Below are 15,839 nucleotides of genomic sequence, written 5' to 3' on the forward strand. Positions count from 1 at the left end.
AAGTCTGTCGATGGTTGGAGCGAGATTCGGGCCCCAAGCGTAACATAGTCATTCTGACCGACAGCCAAGCAACTATCAGAGTCTTGTACTCAATGACGACATCTTGCAGGCTGGTGGGGCAGTGCAGAGACGCGCTGAATCGTCTGGGCGGCACGCTCAAGATCACTCTCCTCTGGGTTCCCGGACATAGAAACATAGAGGGGGATGAACGGGCTGACGGATTGGCCAGGCAAGGCTCTGCTCTTCGCAGTCCCTCGGCGAATACAGTCGGTGTTCCGCTGAGAGAGATTTCTAGCTTCAGGGTGGGAGAGCTGCTTTCTTTCGTGAATGCTACGGGCTGGCTCTGAAAATCCGACCGCGCTGGACACTGCCCCCCTGTTCCCATAACAACAGTCACGGTTTTAGGAGTTTGTGCGACCACTGACACCTACCTACATACCCCATGCTTTGCTCGAAATTATTTATCACACTTTACTTGAAGTTAACAACTGAAATTTTACAGGGTGGCACAACAAGTATTGTACTAAAAGCATATTTTAACCGATCTACAGGGTGTACGAATACGAATTTTGTTTTGACTTGAGCAAGAAATTTCATTCTTGTTAATGTAACAGTGATCGCAGCTAATATTTCGCATTGTTCGACAATTGCAGACACTGTAAGCAATAAAATTTGTGTATTTCATTTGACATATTTAGTACTAATTTCAAATAATATCCGAAAAATTTTCGAAATGTGTAGTGTACGAATATGGATTTTGCATAGTATACGTCGTTTCGATTTACGTCGCGTATTTCGAGAACCTAACATGACAGAAGTACGAGGACTGCCTGTACACAAAACCTTTTATACCTGAAACCTCCAGCTTGTTTAATTATTGATATACCAGTTGAATTTTCGTTCTCTTTCTTAATCTGTTTAGCTCTTTTTCATCTTTTTTAAAATTACTTTTCTATACTGACCATGTTAAGATCAACACCCATTTGAGCAACAAAGGTAATTTTTTTCTACTTCACCAGAGTTGCGACGATAAAAGGGCACCACTGATGTCGACGATTAAGAGAGCGAAAATAAAGAGAGACTGTGGAGTAGATAAGAGAATGCGGAACGAAGAAAACTGTGGAAAACTGACATCGCCGCCCTTGTGAGCATGAACGCTATCGAATGGTTATTCGCTTCGTAGCTGTCGTCGGGGTTAGACGTGGTTCTTGGTGTTGTTCGTAGTCTCGTACGAAAAGGATTGTGAAGTTTGGAAATTGGATCCTTGTTTGAAGTGTTTCCTTTTAAATTTGTGATTTAAGTAAACTCAGATTGTCTGCATCGAACTAAGTGTTAGTGTTTATTTTACTGAACAGAGGCACATATCGCGCCGGTGAAAGTTAAAAAGTACAGTCATGACCGCGGTTCAAGTTAATCCTGTATTCTCGCGACCTCGGGCTCCAGCTCGTTTAGCTCCTCCAGTTCCGTCAGCTACTCCAGCTCCGTCAGCTACTCCAGCTCCGGCATCTAATCCAGCTCCCCCAACTCCTCCAGTTCCCCCAGCTCCTGATAAGTCACCAGTGCTGCGTGCCAAGCGCTGTTTATTTGGTCCTGCAGATTCGGCCGAAATTGCTCGTATTCAAAAAGAAGAAGCTGATGCCACGATGAAAAAATTCAACCAAAGATTCGTGATCATCGGACCTTTGTTACCAAACTTGGGTCAGATCCCAACCGATGCTGAAGAAAATAATGGTGAAAGCAGTGAAAGGCTGGCCCCCAATCCGCCGAGTACTACCTCGGTACTACCAAATCCAAGCCAGTCGGAAAGGAGAGTGCAGTGTAATCCTGGAATTTTGGGTTATTTCGAACCTTTGGATCCTCGAAACCTGGGTGGGGTATCAACCGATGCTGAAGAAAGTAATTACGAATGCAGTGAAAGGCTGGCCCCCAATCCACCGAGTGCTGACTCGGTACTATCAAATCCAAGCCAGTCGGAAAGGAGAGTGCAGTGTAATCCTGGAATTTTGAGTTATTTCCGAGAAAAGAGGCGTCAGACACCTTACTCGCGTCAAACGAAGGAGCAAAGTTCGACTGGTAAGTAAGAACTTCATCGTTTTCAGTAGTTAAAAAATTAGTAAGCGAAATTTCGTCAATAACTGAATTAATAAATTAAGGAAAATGTCTGGGGACGTCATCGGTACTATGATTTCTGTGCTGCGATTTTTTTTTGAATTCTCTCAAAGAAAAAAAAATAATAAGTCAAGCAGAAATTATGTTTTAGACGTTCAGAGTAAGGAAGTATTTCTACACACGACTAGGGTTTCGTCCTGGCCATAGCGAACTCATCAAACGCTGCCTCGCCCTGGGAGCAGCATGGCCGAAGTGGTTAGCAGATGTAGTTCTCTTTGCTCCGGTCCGGGCTCCCTCAATTCCAAACAAAAATGAAATATATTTCATGGGGCGGAAATCTGAACTTTCAATCTTCAGGATTTCGAAAACCAAGCCAGACATCGAAAAATTTCATGATTTATTTCCGTCTGATTGTGGATCATTTTATCCAAAAGTCATTGCCCAATTCCAGCGAATTTCCGCAGAGACAAGAATAGGCGAACAATATCGAAGTTAAGCAGGAATCATTTATATCTCTGTTGATAATTGCATCGATTGAACGCCTATTTCCTGTCTTCTTAGACTAGATATTTTTCGAGTGGAAGAAACTCTCTCTCTGTGTAATTATGCGGTGTTTCCAACGATTAATTATCTGAAATAATAAAAAAACCAAGTGGTTCCCGAAATCTCGGTATTTGCAAGAATAAATATCCACACCAACGAAAAAGAAACAACGTGTCAGTACGGATTAAACCTTCATCCATGATCAATTCTCCATTCCTTTGTTGTCCCATTTATTGTAATTCGTGGCTGACAAATCATCTGGACATGAAGACCTATTCCTACAATAGCCGAATCCTGCAAATGGACTTCTCTAGTTATAAAAATAAAGAGAGTTTAACAGCTCATTCTCTCAAAATTAATGATGGTGGGGTTAACTAATTTCAATCCTTTGTGCGGCAATTCGCCCCCAATTTTCCTCCTCCCCCTCCAACAATTTTTTTTCAAGGTGACCTCTAGGCTATCAAATCTTCAGCTCAAAAACACGAACGGATGAGAGTTAGAGATCGGAAATTGGGTGCTAGACTTTGTACACTGCAGAATGCGAACGAGATAATCCGCGGATCGCACGGAGTTTAAGTCGGCAAGGTTCGTTCGGATGACATAATGCGCTATTTTTAGCAGCATCAATTGTAGGATTTTGATAACGTACAATATGCATGCAGGTCGATTGTCCATGCACAAAATCACGGCATTGCACATAATCTTCAAATTTATGCAATTAATGTATGCATCTTCCTATATTTTGTCGTAAAACTCATTCAAGTGCACATACCTCCGGCTTAAATTCAATTTTTATGAATGGAAGCGATGGAACTAATGCAAGTGACATTAATAATTAGCGAATGCAACGCAAATAGCGCCTTCCGCACTATTCAAAACGAATTCATTCAAATTAATTAATTAAATTCAACAATAACTGTAGAAAACGTAAAGCACCGCCATATTGCAAATGGCGCGATGTATCTCAAAAGTTAAATTTTCCGAACTTTTCTGCGTGCCGCATTGCGCATCGGACTTATTGTTTGTGTAATGAATTTCATTTAACAGCTCTCTAACTCCGCACGCACGCAGTCATTCCGCTGTTGTGTTACGGTCGTTTTTCTGAGGAGTTGGGGGCTAGGTGTTGTTTAGTAAGCACGAAATGGGCCACGATTTTTTTTTTTTTTTGGATGGAAATTGGGTGTTCAAATCTAGCTGACCAAAGCCAACATGGCTTTCGATTAAAGGGGTCTTGAATCTTTATTCATTTGAAGATGAACCGAATGTAAAAAAAGTCGGGGAAACTGGAAGGTGAACACTTTCAGACAAGAAAGGTTTTGTGTGTTTCGTTCAAATTCTGACTTTTCCAAATCAATTTCAGAATTTTTCTTTTCAAATTCAGAATTTTTCTCTTCAAATTCAGAATTTTCCGTTGCAAGTCCAGAATTTTTTTCATTTTTCAGTATTTTACAATAAAGTTTTATATCAACTTTTTATCACTGGATAAGGAGGGGGTTGGAATTCTTGGAAAAAAAAATCACTATTTGTGTTACGGCATTATTGTTAAATATGTTAAATATTTTAATATTTATTAAGTCCTTAAAATTAAAATTTCATGGTTACAAAACAAAATGGCGGCCGCAACACTTCGAAATACGGTGATGGTCCCAAAAATAAAGCCATTTACGAAAACTTTGAATTTCTTTTGAATATTTTTTCCTGAATCAAATTTAAAAAGATAAAATATGGGTAATGCATGAATTTATTTCATATAAACCAAATTTAAGTACAGAAAACTGTTCCGATCGAAACGTCTTACCATAGAGTCCAAGCTCTTACTGTAGAAGACAATGATCTTGCCAGGCCTCATGTATTCCTCGGAGACTTGGGTTTTTAGCAAGAAAAATTAAGAACTCTTGGCCGCGTAGGTTAGGACGCCAGACAGCTTTTAGGGATATCGAATTAGTGGACATTCGCGCAAAACCGGGATGTCTGAAGTTCTTTATTAAGGCAGGCCTCGACCGGATACCGGTTGTTGCGCCGTTGAAGATGATGAAGGGGAGATATACAATTAGACGAAAGGAAAGGCATATTTTTGAGAATTTATTTCAAATAGGAAATTAATATTTCACATTTATGAAACTATACAAACTTGAAGAGAATGAATGATCTGTGGAAAAACACTTTTTGTAATATGAATAAAAACAAAATGGCGGAATTATGGCACGTGGTTGCGGCAGCAGTTTTAAATCGGTGTTCCCCCGCTTCGTAGCCTTTGATTTGGAAAAAATAAACCATGGTATTTTATTTTAGACACATATTGGCGAAAATTTAAAAAATGTAACGAAACAAAATGGTGTGCGATTTAAAAAAAAAGATATTTTACGTTAAATTTGCATGATTGTTTGTTAATTAATTTTTTTTTTTCGAATTTATCAAAAACAATTAATTTCATATAGAAGCCAATGGTTGGTTTTCGCGGTACACCGATTTCGAAGATGTTGTTTTGAGATAAACTAGATAGATAGAACTTATTTTCCGCCATCAAGGATTTTTTCTAGCAATTCGAGCATCTTTAGTTGCAATAAACCTACTCTTGCGCTATTTTCGTTGCTGGTCTCTTTTTTTTCAGCGTAGTTTTGACGCAATTTGAAATTGCAAATCATTCATAATTCTTAAGATAGATGAATAGCCTTCGTGGAACATTCCAGCTGCCAAAAAGGCTGCTATCTCAACTATTTTAAAGCCAGAATGCTGGTACTTTAGAGCAAGACACCAAACGGTTGAGTTGAACCTTTCCAACAAATCACTTTTCGTCAAGTCTTCATAAATGAGAAGAATGCACCTTTCGACGTCGGGGTGCAGGGGTGGACGGTGCTGCAGTAGTTCTTTATTGGCTCCTATAGCTTCGGCTTTTTTTCCACCTATATCAGCTGTCGGTTCCAGTAGGGCCATATTCATGCCGCGAATTTTCTTCGGTTGAACACTGATTGTAGCAAGTGGCCAGGATTTATTTTTTCATTTCTTCTACACTATTAATATTTCTTCTGATTACTAGTATGTAGATAATTTTTTAATTATCGCATCCGTTAATTTACCCCGCCACCAAGTTTCTGTTGGTTTTTGGCATTTTGGAGCCGAGTGCCCATCCTCTGCCACGTGGCTAATACACTCTTTACAACTGGAAATTCTTCGCCATATGGATTAATAACTAATATGGCCTTAAAAGTTTTTAAATCACCGTCTCCGATGAAATTGCCATATTTCACACCGAACTTCTCTTCAGAGGCTGAGAACATTTCAGTGATAAAAGTAACTTCCATCTTGTCTGCGGAACCCTCGTGATTTCTCATGCGCTCTGCTGTTTGATTTTCAAGTCATTCATCATATTCTTGAGAAGATGCCCAAGACGTACACGCTTGGCAGTAACTGCTTTTTACACGTGAATCAATTACCTTTCCAGAATAATAGCTTATAAGCGTCGTTACACCATATAGCGATTTGAAACCACGTTTCTTCCAAGAGCCGTCTCCGGAAACTTTAAAATTCGCTTTACCCGCAGTATGTTTCGGGTCATTATCTTGATGAAAGATCCATTTTAAAGGCATGTTATCCTCACTAAAGGGTAAGTACCTCAGTAAAAGTGGGACGAATACGGCTACCGTTTCGTGCTCCCTTTCATAATTCGCAAAACATGACAAGAGTGCGAATTATATATATATATATTATATATATATATATATGATATATATATATATATATATGTGAATGCGGAATTAGGACTCCCCAATTCCTAAAAAAAAAAGTATCTAGCTCCGACCAAGTTTTGGTCCGAATTGTGGCCGAAGTTACGTTGAATATAATTCGCAGCCTTGTCGTGTTTTGCGAATTATGAAAGGGATCGTATAACATCTGCGAGCCGCTTCGTTCACGCTGCTCCCAGGGTAAAGGGTGAGGCAGCGTCTGATGAGTTGCCTCTACCCTGGTACTAAACCGCAGTCGCCTTCGTCCCTCTTTTACTTTTTGAACCTTGAGTGTTAAACTCAAAAAGAGGAGTCCGTGGACCATAAAGAGTAGGAGCAAGTTGCTCTCCATTTGGTCCGATCCGGCATCAAGCGGGTACTGACTTAGGACTCCCCAGTTCCTAAAGAAAGGTAACATCATATTCTCGAGAAAGTTGACTTATCCCTCTTGATCGATCCCTCTAAATTGGACCAACTCCAGACCGTGAAAATGCCCCGATAACTTTATATTGCCACCTCCATCTTTCATGGTACTTTTTATGTATTTTGGAGCTAATTCTTTATTCGCTGGTCTTCAAACCAGAACCAATTAAATGTACTTTGGTCTCATCGCTCCATAAGATGTTTCTCCATTTCTTAATATTATCTTGGTCGAAGTAATAATGATACGCCGATCCGTTTTCAGAGTCGTTCTCCTTATTGGTTCACGATTTTCTTTTTTTGATGAAGGTTTAAGAGCATTTTGTATCATCTCTCTGAAACACGCGGCAATCTCAGCAATATTTCGCTGTAATTTACCTTCATCTCGCAAAGTTATTATCCTTATTCTGTCGCTAGATATACAGTGCAGTCCACGAGCCATTTTTATTCAATTTCCTGTTTAATGGATATACATAAATTCACTATTGTAAATAAGTAGCAAATTTACCTCTACTTGAACTTAAAAAAATATATAAATTCCCAACTTTTTAGCCAGTTTAAGACTATCATTGATTATGGCTCTATTTTATTCTCTATCCAGAGTGACTTTGCACTGGCACATCAATTCAATGTAGTCGATAGAGAACTGAGTAAGCTTTTATAGTAGTTCGATCGCTGGCCGCTGGACAGGCCAGCCGCACCACATCCACATTCTGGCCGGCGGTCAACTGCGGACTACTTAGGCCGGATTGATCGTGGATGGCTGTCATTGGCCTTCCATCAATTTCCTATATAAAGTTGAACCTCTTAATCGAAGCATATTTTGTAACTTCGGGAAAATACTTCATATTTTTCATTAAGACTGGAGAAGGCCTAAGTCGTCCACCATTCACTTGATAGCGGACTGGACCAACAGAGGAAAGCCTTTCTCCCACTTAACTGGTCCTAAAGCGGTTAATAACTAGTCGGGGTAGGTTGATTTCCTTGAAACGATATAACTATTGAAACCAAAAAATGATTTACCGACTTGACTGAAAATGCGTGGATGTGAGAATTCAACCAATTGGAGGCAAATCGGGAGGTCCCTAGCGATGACTGATATTTGCAGTCACTTTGTTGCTTCCTGTCGACGTAAGGGATCTCGGGCTTAAAATCTAGGCCTCAAAATACATCTCATTCCATTATCTTCTCAGATTGAATAATATTTTACTATATTTTGAACATTTATTTGAAAATCCGTCTCAATTATATCCTTTTTGGTTTCATTACATGCCAAGCAAATAGTTTCCCTATATTATATCATTTATTCGGTTCAATACTACATTGCAATAGGTCACATATGACAAAACATCTCATAATAGTTGCCAGGCCTTGAAATGCGTTTTCGCAGAGGAACCATTTCAATGCAAATTTATTTGAATAATTCAGTTGGCAGGAATGTTTCTTAACCTTTGGGACTTTTGGAACGTATGTGGAAATGGAAATCGAGTGCGAGTTTTTTCGGATATTTTTGTAAATGCATTCTCATTTTATTACTTCTATTGTGAGCTTATCGCGTGCACATCATACATAGTGACGAAACAGAGTCATTAACAATGAAGTAAGAAGAGGCTGCTATGTGTACAACTATGGAATGCAGATGACCAACTAGATTTACACAATTTCGAAAATATAAGGTCAGAGGGCGATAGAAATCGGAAAAATCCATAAATAAACTCAAAGCAGCTAATTACTGTCAATATGGTGGAAAGTGACTAATTTTGGTGAATATATGGGGATGGGTTAGCAGCTGAGCAACTGTGGGGTCTTTAGACACGTTTGAAGGGCAAATTTTTTGTGATTTACATAATTTTGTTTGATAATATATAGTCCAATTTCTATAGGGGGTATGAGGTAAGGTTGAGAAAGAATAAAGAAAGTATTTCCGGTTTTCGTTTTCTCTGAGGTAGTTTTGAAATATTTAGCTTTTAGTCGCACGGTCAATGTCACTCAAAACTCCTGTCGACCTAAGGGATAACAATTTTCCGTGTAATGATTCAGATAATGAGATGATATATTTTAAATTACTCATAACTCCCCAGCTCCCACCAACATCTCAGCTGGCTGAAACCTCATTCAAAATTAAGCCTGCTTCAAGCTCCCAACAGCTCTTTATCTACTATAAAGATAGTGCCATACCAGAACGTACACACATAAACCCAACTGCCAGCCAATCAATATTCTAGCTAAAGCTTCAGTTAAAACTGTTCATAACAAGGCAGCAGACTCGTAGACTGTCGAGAGAACTAACACTCAACTTATTCGAAGATAGGCATATAGGGCTTACAGAACCACCTCTGTATGTATTAATGAACAAATTGGTTGCAGCAGGCCTGATGAAGGAAGGTGGAAAAGGGGGGATTCCCCTCGGGATCGGAATAGAAATTTCAATGAAGAAAAAGGAATAGAGATGGACCCTCATAATTTCCATCCCAGGCCCGCATGGTTCACAAAATCAGGAGAAACGCCGAATCTGTAGAGTTGGCATTAAAGGTTAGGCAAAAAAGTGTTCACTAGCACCTAAAAAAGCCTTTAACAGTCTCGATATTTGAATTCCTTGTGAATTCGAAGTTCATTTGACGACGCCAAGAAAACAGGAATGTACACTGAGACCGGTCTTGCTTCTGCCATGAGGATCCACCTCAAACGACACCAAATGGCTGAACATTATCAATGGAAAGTTATGTTCTACCCTGTAATTAGAAGGAGGTGATGTTGTTTGAGTTCCTGCCAGCAAACCGATCACTTCGGAGGCAATTGGACAGTTTATACGCATCTGGAATTATTAAGGTCAAAATATAATAGAAATACTGAGTCTTTCCTCGACAACACCCGGTAAATTGCAGAGGTTGTGAACTAGTGAAAGAATTACGAAAGCTAAAAACGATCTCAGGTACGTAAATAGCTCCGCCTCTGTTGTAAGGCCCGCCAAAATAGAACGCTCGCAGCATGATGCGCTAACCAAAAATAATAACGTCCGATTCCGTGGCTTCTGCTGGTATCTTGCAACACATCCCAGCAAGCAAGTCAGAGGAAAAACTACAATCTTTGTTAAAGAAGATAGGGCGCTACGGGGGACAGAAAATTGAAGACAAAAAAAGGCAGCTCCTGACTATTGGTGGACATCTACTTAACAAAGATTGGAATATCCTAATATATTGTCCGCCTCGATCAAATGTTAAAAAAGAAGACTTCGCTCGACTCTCCAAGCTTATCGGAAGCTCCTTCACTTTAGGAGGTGACTTTAACGCAAAAGGTTGATTCTGGGAACCTGAGAATACAGTTGGCTGAAGTTGTTAAAGAGCACGTAATTAACTTTAGTTAACGATTACGTTCACATGGAAATAACGAAATCCAAAAATTGACAGATATCTCAAGTTTGACGATTGAAAAGAGTAAAGTCAAATGACTTAATAACAAAAAGGATGACCTGCCTAAGGACATAAACTTTTGAGAAAATGTAAGTTCCTCAGCAAAGCTAACGAAGATATTGGGGTTGACCGCAGAGTCTTCTCTCTATAAATGCGAAACTAAAAATTTCCAAGAGAAGTGGTTGGATGGAAACATCTCTCAGGTTTCAATGAAGTCTCACACTGGAGTTACCCTTTTGAAGATTTCCACCTTTAAAAAAAATCTCTGATTCGAAAACGCCTGGAGTACGTCGTTCGTAAAGGACTTGACTTGAATATTTATCATTGATAAACCTTTGCTTTTCTCTCTCTTGGTGCTGATGTGCTGGAGTTGCAGCAGATAACATCATATCCACTAACGAAGGTCCTGCGATACATAAATGTATCTGGGATATTTCGTTAAACGGGAGAGTCGAATACCACGGGCCACAACGTTCTGAGTATTCAGAGACTATGTCTCCCTCCCAAATCAAATACACGCAACCTTTGTGCTTTATAGAACTTCATCATTCCACGTCCTTAAGAGGATTAAATCAAGCTTTTGTTGGCTTTCCGGCTTCTGTTCAGCTACCTTTTCTCCATTAGTGCCCACAAGTTTTCTATGGGGTTTAAATCATAGCTGTTCCCGGGTTAAGTCAGCTACTTTACTGAGTTTTCGGCTGGAAAGTTGCGCACCTCCAAAGCAAAAAAGGTTAAATAATTGGAAAATTTTCAATATTTCTAAACCAACGGGAGACAATAAAAAAAATATTACTTACAATAAGGGATCTGTGAAAGGTCGCAGAATCGTCCTGAAAGATGATCCCACTTAAATACTGATACTGCTTTTCAATGCAAGGTATCAGATGCTAATCCAAGATTCGTTTATAGGCTGCACCATTAGCGGTTCCATCAATTAATGGGAGTCCTTTCACACCATAAAACGAAAAGCAGCCCCAGATCATCCTGCTCATCGGCTGGCGTACTGTGGTCTGAATACACTCCCCACTGAATCGCTCACCTGATCTTCTCCATACGTGGTGGATCCCATCTGACCCAAAAATAAATTGGAATTCATTTGAGAATATTACAGTTTGCCATTGTTTCAAGGTCCAATTTTCGCGGTCCTTTGCCCATAAATAACGTTGTCTTCTTTGCGGCACGTCAGCCATCCGCCCTCTCTGAGCCTCCGACGAACCGTTGATGCATCAATTTCTGTCCCAGTGGCATCCTTGAGCGCTTTTTTAATGTCCGATGAACTTTTGAACCAATCCCGCAAGCAGAATTTCCGCATCAATCTGTTTTCGGCTGATGTAGTCTTTCTCGGCCCTTCTGAACCCTGTTTCCGGGCAGTGCATCCAGTGGACCGGAATTTTTTTAAAAAGTCAGCTACAGAGGACTGACTAAAGCCCACAACGATTGGATTTTTTTACCCAGTACTGTATGTTCATACGTAACTAAGAATCCAGAAAACAAGGAATCAATAAAACACATTCACACCTCTCAAATGCCTCTGATAATTGAAAACACCGACTACTTGTGTGAATATTCAGAGCTACATAGTAATTAGAAGAAATATTTTAACTTGAACATACCAGGTGTACAAGCTTAAATCCGCTGTTTTCTCACAGATGACGTCAGTTCGACATTTGTCAACAATTGTCAGTGCATATCATCAGCAATTTCATGTAAAAACATATTTTTTCTCTTCAATAATCATGTCCAGTTTTGGCTCTGCTCCGTTCTCTGCTTTTTTGCTTCAATTTGAAGAAATCAGCCGCTGAATTGCATCGAATGCTTGTGGAGACCTGGCGCGACAATGCTCTATCGGAAACAACGTGCCGGGACTGGTTCCGTCGGTTCAAAGATAGCGATTTCGATCTGAGCGAGAAGGAGCGTGAAAATCGGCCCGGGAAGGTTAAGGACCACGAATTGGAGGTTCTTTCGGACGAGGACTATACTCAAACGCAGAAAATGCTCGCCAAGCAATTAGGTGTCTCTCAAAAAGCCGTTTCCATGCGTCTACGTGCAATGGGTAAGATTCAAAAGATCGGAAAATGGGTGCCCCACGAATTGAACGATAGGCAGATGCGAAATCTTGCTTGCCACATACAAAAAAAAGGTGATTGTGACTGGCGAAAAAAAAGGGAATTTTGTTTTGAGAATCCTAAATGAAAAAAAAACGTGGGTTGATGCCGGTCGACCAGCGACATCTTTTGCAAGACTAAATCGTTTCGGAAGGGGGACGATGCTGTGCGTTTGGTGGGATCAGCGGCGTATTGTCTACTATGAACTGTTGAAACCTGGTGAAACTGTCAATGCCTAACGTTATCACCAACAACTCATCAAATTGCATCGTGCTCTGAATGAAAAACGGCCGGAATATCAACAAAGACATGAAAAGCTGATTTTCCTCGGTAATAATGCTCCGTCGCACACATCGGAAAAAGTTCCAAACTACTTAGAAACCCTCAACTGAAAGATACTACCCCACCCCGCTTATTCACCAGACCTGGCCTGATCCGATTATTATGTTTTCATCGATAGGCCACTCGTTAGCTGGGTAGCACTCCGATTTTTACGCAAATGTCCGAAAATGGTTTGATGTCGTGATTTCCCTCGAAAGATAAACAATTTTATTGGCATGGTATCCATAAATTATCCGAGAAGTGGAAATAATATGTAGATAGCAAGGGTCAGCATTTTGAATAAAGTTTTCTATAAAGAAAAACGTGGTTTTTATACCTGGTATTATGCACATTGCCTCCAATCCACTTTTATCTAAGCGGACGAACTCTGACAATGTGAAAGTGTGTAGAATTAAAAATATGTATGCACATAATGCTAAAAATTGTGTGATAAGTCGAAGTAAAAACGTGTTAACTTGAAGCATGTTCCTTAATTTTTCGAGTGTTATAAGTCAAAAATGATATAAGTCGAAGCGTGATAAGTCTGTACCGTTATCTGTCAACATATTTTCTGGTGTTGCCAAAGTTTACTAACATTGATCAAAAACATTTACAGTAGAGGTTGCCATATCGTTAGTATAATAGTTTTGCAAAGGGAAGAAAATCGATTACCTGTCGATAAACGTTTATACAATTCTGTTCCGCGCTGTATATGATAATTCTCCACCCCGTGACCACTATATATTGTTTCTCAAAAATTGACTGAAGTTAAGAGAAGGTTCTTCGATCCCAAATCGTAGAACGTTTTGAATAACACGACCATCCCCTTCGATAAGATTCCTGTGCATCGCACCTACCCATCAATACCCCAATCTTGGTTTATTTGAAATATTCATACAACAGCAAACGTCAACACTTTGGTTTGGGTTGTTTATCTAGAAAATTAACATTTTCACGTTACGACTTTATTTCAATGAATTCTTTCTTCTACTATCTGTCATACATTCGCTTTCGCAGACTCTATTTTTAGATTTCCCGGCGTAGTAGTATTTCTGAAACATGCTCCGAAGATATTCCTTGGGGTGATGGCTTTTGGCTTTGCGAGCTGAATGAATGAATGTTCGCGCCAAAATGAAACAAATGGGACTAGTCTAAAAGGGAAGATGAGGGAACAACCCTTGGTTAGGGGATAAGATAACTAAGAAGCTAGCATGATTTAAATTGATCTAATTCCCATTTAATACGATTTTCTAATTTTGTTTTTTTGTTTTTTTTTTTTTACAGCGCCCAAGGGATCGCAGGAGGAAACATCCCCCAGCCGCATTTAGTGCCGCTATCATAAAAGGCAAATGCGATTATAATACATCGCTTAACTTGGTACTTTCAGCGTATGATTGCGCTTTGCATATCCTCCGACAGATGGAACATTTTTCGACTTCCGAGCGAAGGTGCAATTCTGCTTTGCGCGACGAATCACTGCACAAGGACGGAACGACGGGGCTTACCTCCCACTTAATACCACCCTTGTGTATCCTCGTGTTGTAGAAGGATGAAAACAATGTACCAGCATTTAATTGGAAGTCAGAGACATGTTCCACGGTTAGTCTTTGGAAGAGAAGAACTACGGACGATATGAAAAAAGGGTTGAATATTCCACCCCTTTGATACAATTGGAATCGTATTTATTCACCAGCTGCACCCTATCCAGGGCGAATTCATAGTTTTAAGTGTATTCGTGTGTTTGGTCGAAACTTGGACAACTTTAGATTTGAATATGTGTATACCCTTTGACAGTTATTTTAAACGAGATAATATATATTTTTTGAATACCATAAAGGATCAAAAAGCGCCGCGACGGTGCTTAAAATATTTAAAGCTAAAGGATCGATGTGATTTACGCTATATTTATTATACAAACGCAATAAATTAAATTAAAATGAGAAGAAAATAACTATTTTTTTTTTTTGGATGACCCAATAATTTCCTTAGTAACTTAGTAACATACATTTCTGAGTGTCGCAAAAAATTGAGCGCCAAACCTAGCGACTTCCAACGTATAAAAACACTTCACTTACGCTATAGTAAAATGTGCGTTCAATTAGAAGGCCAGAGGTTTTATCGCTGTTTATAATATAAAAAAAAAGTCAACAACTAGCTTCCAACACTATCTCAAAAGTTGTTTGTTTCGATCTTTTTCACGCTCGCCATGGAGTCTACATCCAAAAGCTCGAAATTGTAGGCCGCACACTTAAAGCGTGCCAATTTTCTGTTTTGGATTCCACAGCAAGCAACCACGCTCGAATTTCCCCGCCCCCTTGGCATCTTAAGTAGGCTCCAAGTCGTTTCAGAGCTCCAGCTATCTAATCCTCGTCTACAAATCATTCTTCTATCGCTTGATATGTTGGGAGAATCAAAACAGCCAAATGGCAGAATCATGAGCAAACAAAACAAGTTACAACGGAGCACGAATATTCATGAACTCCGTGGCTTACGTCACAGTATATAAGAGTCCATGCCTGCAAATATAAAATATTTTATATATAAATTCAAGCCGTTATACTACAGCGAGCGCAGAAAAGATAGCACGCAATACGTTCCTCTCAGTTAGCTTCGATTCTTCCGTTAGTTCAATCTAGATTCGACTTTGGAGGAGTGAACATCACGTGAGTACAGAACGGCTTTTGGGAAACCAAAGGCTTTGATATTGAGACACAATGCAATATGTCATGAAGGTAAGAAATCGTGGAAAATTCACAGCAAGAGGGCCAGCTGAAAATCGAAGAAAATTGAAAATTTCCGCGACCCCACAAAAATTGAAAATTGTCGGATTTCTATCTCATTCGAAAAGGGGGACGGCCCAGATTCAGGAAATGCAAGAATGTTCACAATACGACGTCAGGAAGGCAAGGTATCGGGGAAAATCCACCGGCGGCGGGCCTGGTGAAAATCGAAGAAAATTGAAAATTCGCACGATCCCACGTCGTCAAAATGGGCAAAAATTGAAAATCGTTAGATTTGTGTTGGTGAGATATCGTTCGAAAGGGGAGGCGGCTAAAATTCAAGAAATGCCGGAGTTTTGACAATACGGCGTCGGGAACACGACATGTTGCGAAAAATCCAACGCAGGCGAGCCTGGCGAAAATCGAAGAAAATTGAAAATTGCCGCGACCCGACATCGTAAAATTGGGAAAAAATTGAAAATCGTCGGA

General features: G+C 39.8%; 1 protein-coding gene across 1 annotated transcript; it reads left to right on the forward strand.

Moving 5' to 3' along the window:
• Positions 1-1,154: 1,154 nt before the first annotated feature.
• On the forward strand, positions 1,155-14,572 carry LOC119652516 (putative uncharacterized protein DDB_G0290521). The gene is made up of 2 exons (XM_038056712.1): positions 1,155-2,073; positions 13,915-14,572. Exons 1-2 carry the CDS (start codon positions 1,395-1,397, stop codon positions 13,956-13,958), a joined length of 723 nt encoding a protein of 240 aa, XP_037912640.1. The 5' UTR covers positions 1,155-1,394; the 3' UTR covers positions 13,959-14,572.
• Positions 14,573-15,839: the final 1,267 nt, after the last annotated feature.

The sequence above is a fragment of the Hermetia illucens genome, chromosome 3, assembly GCF_905115235.1.
Source record: "Hermetia illucens chromosome 3, iHerIll2.2.curated.20191125, whole genome shotgun sequence".
In the NCBI taxonomy this organism is placed as follows: Eukaryota; Metazoa; Arthropoda; class Insecta; order Diptera; family Stratiomyidae; genus Hermetia; species Hermetia illucens.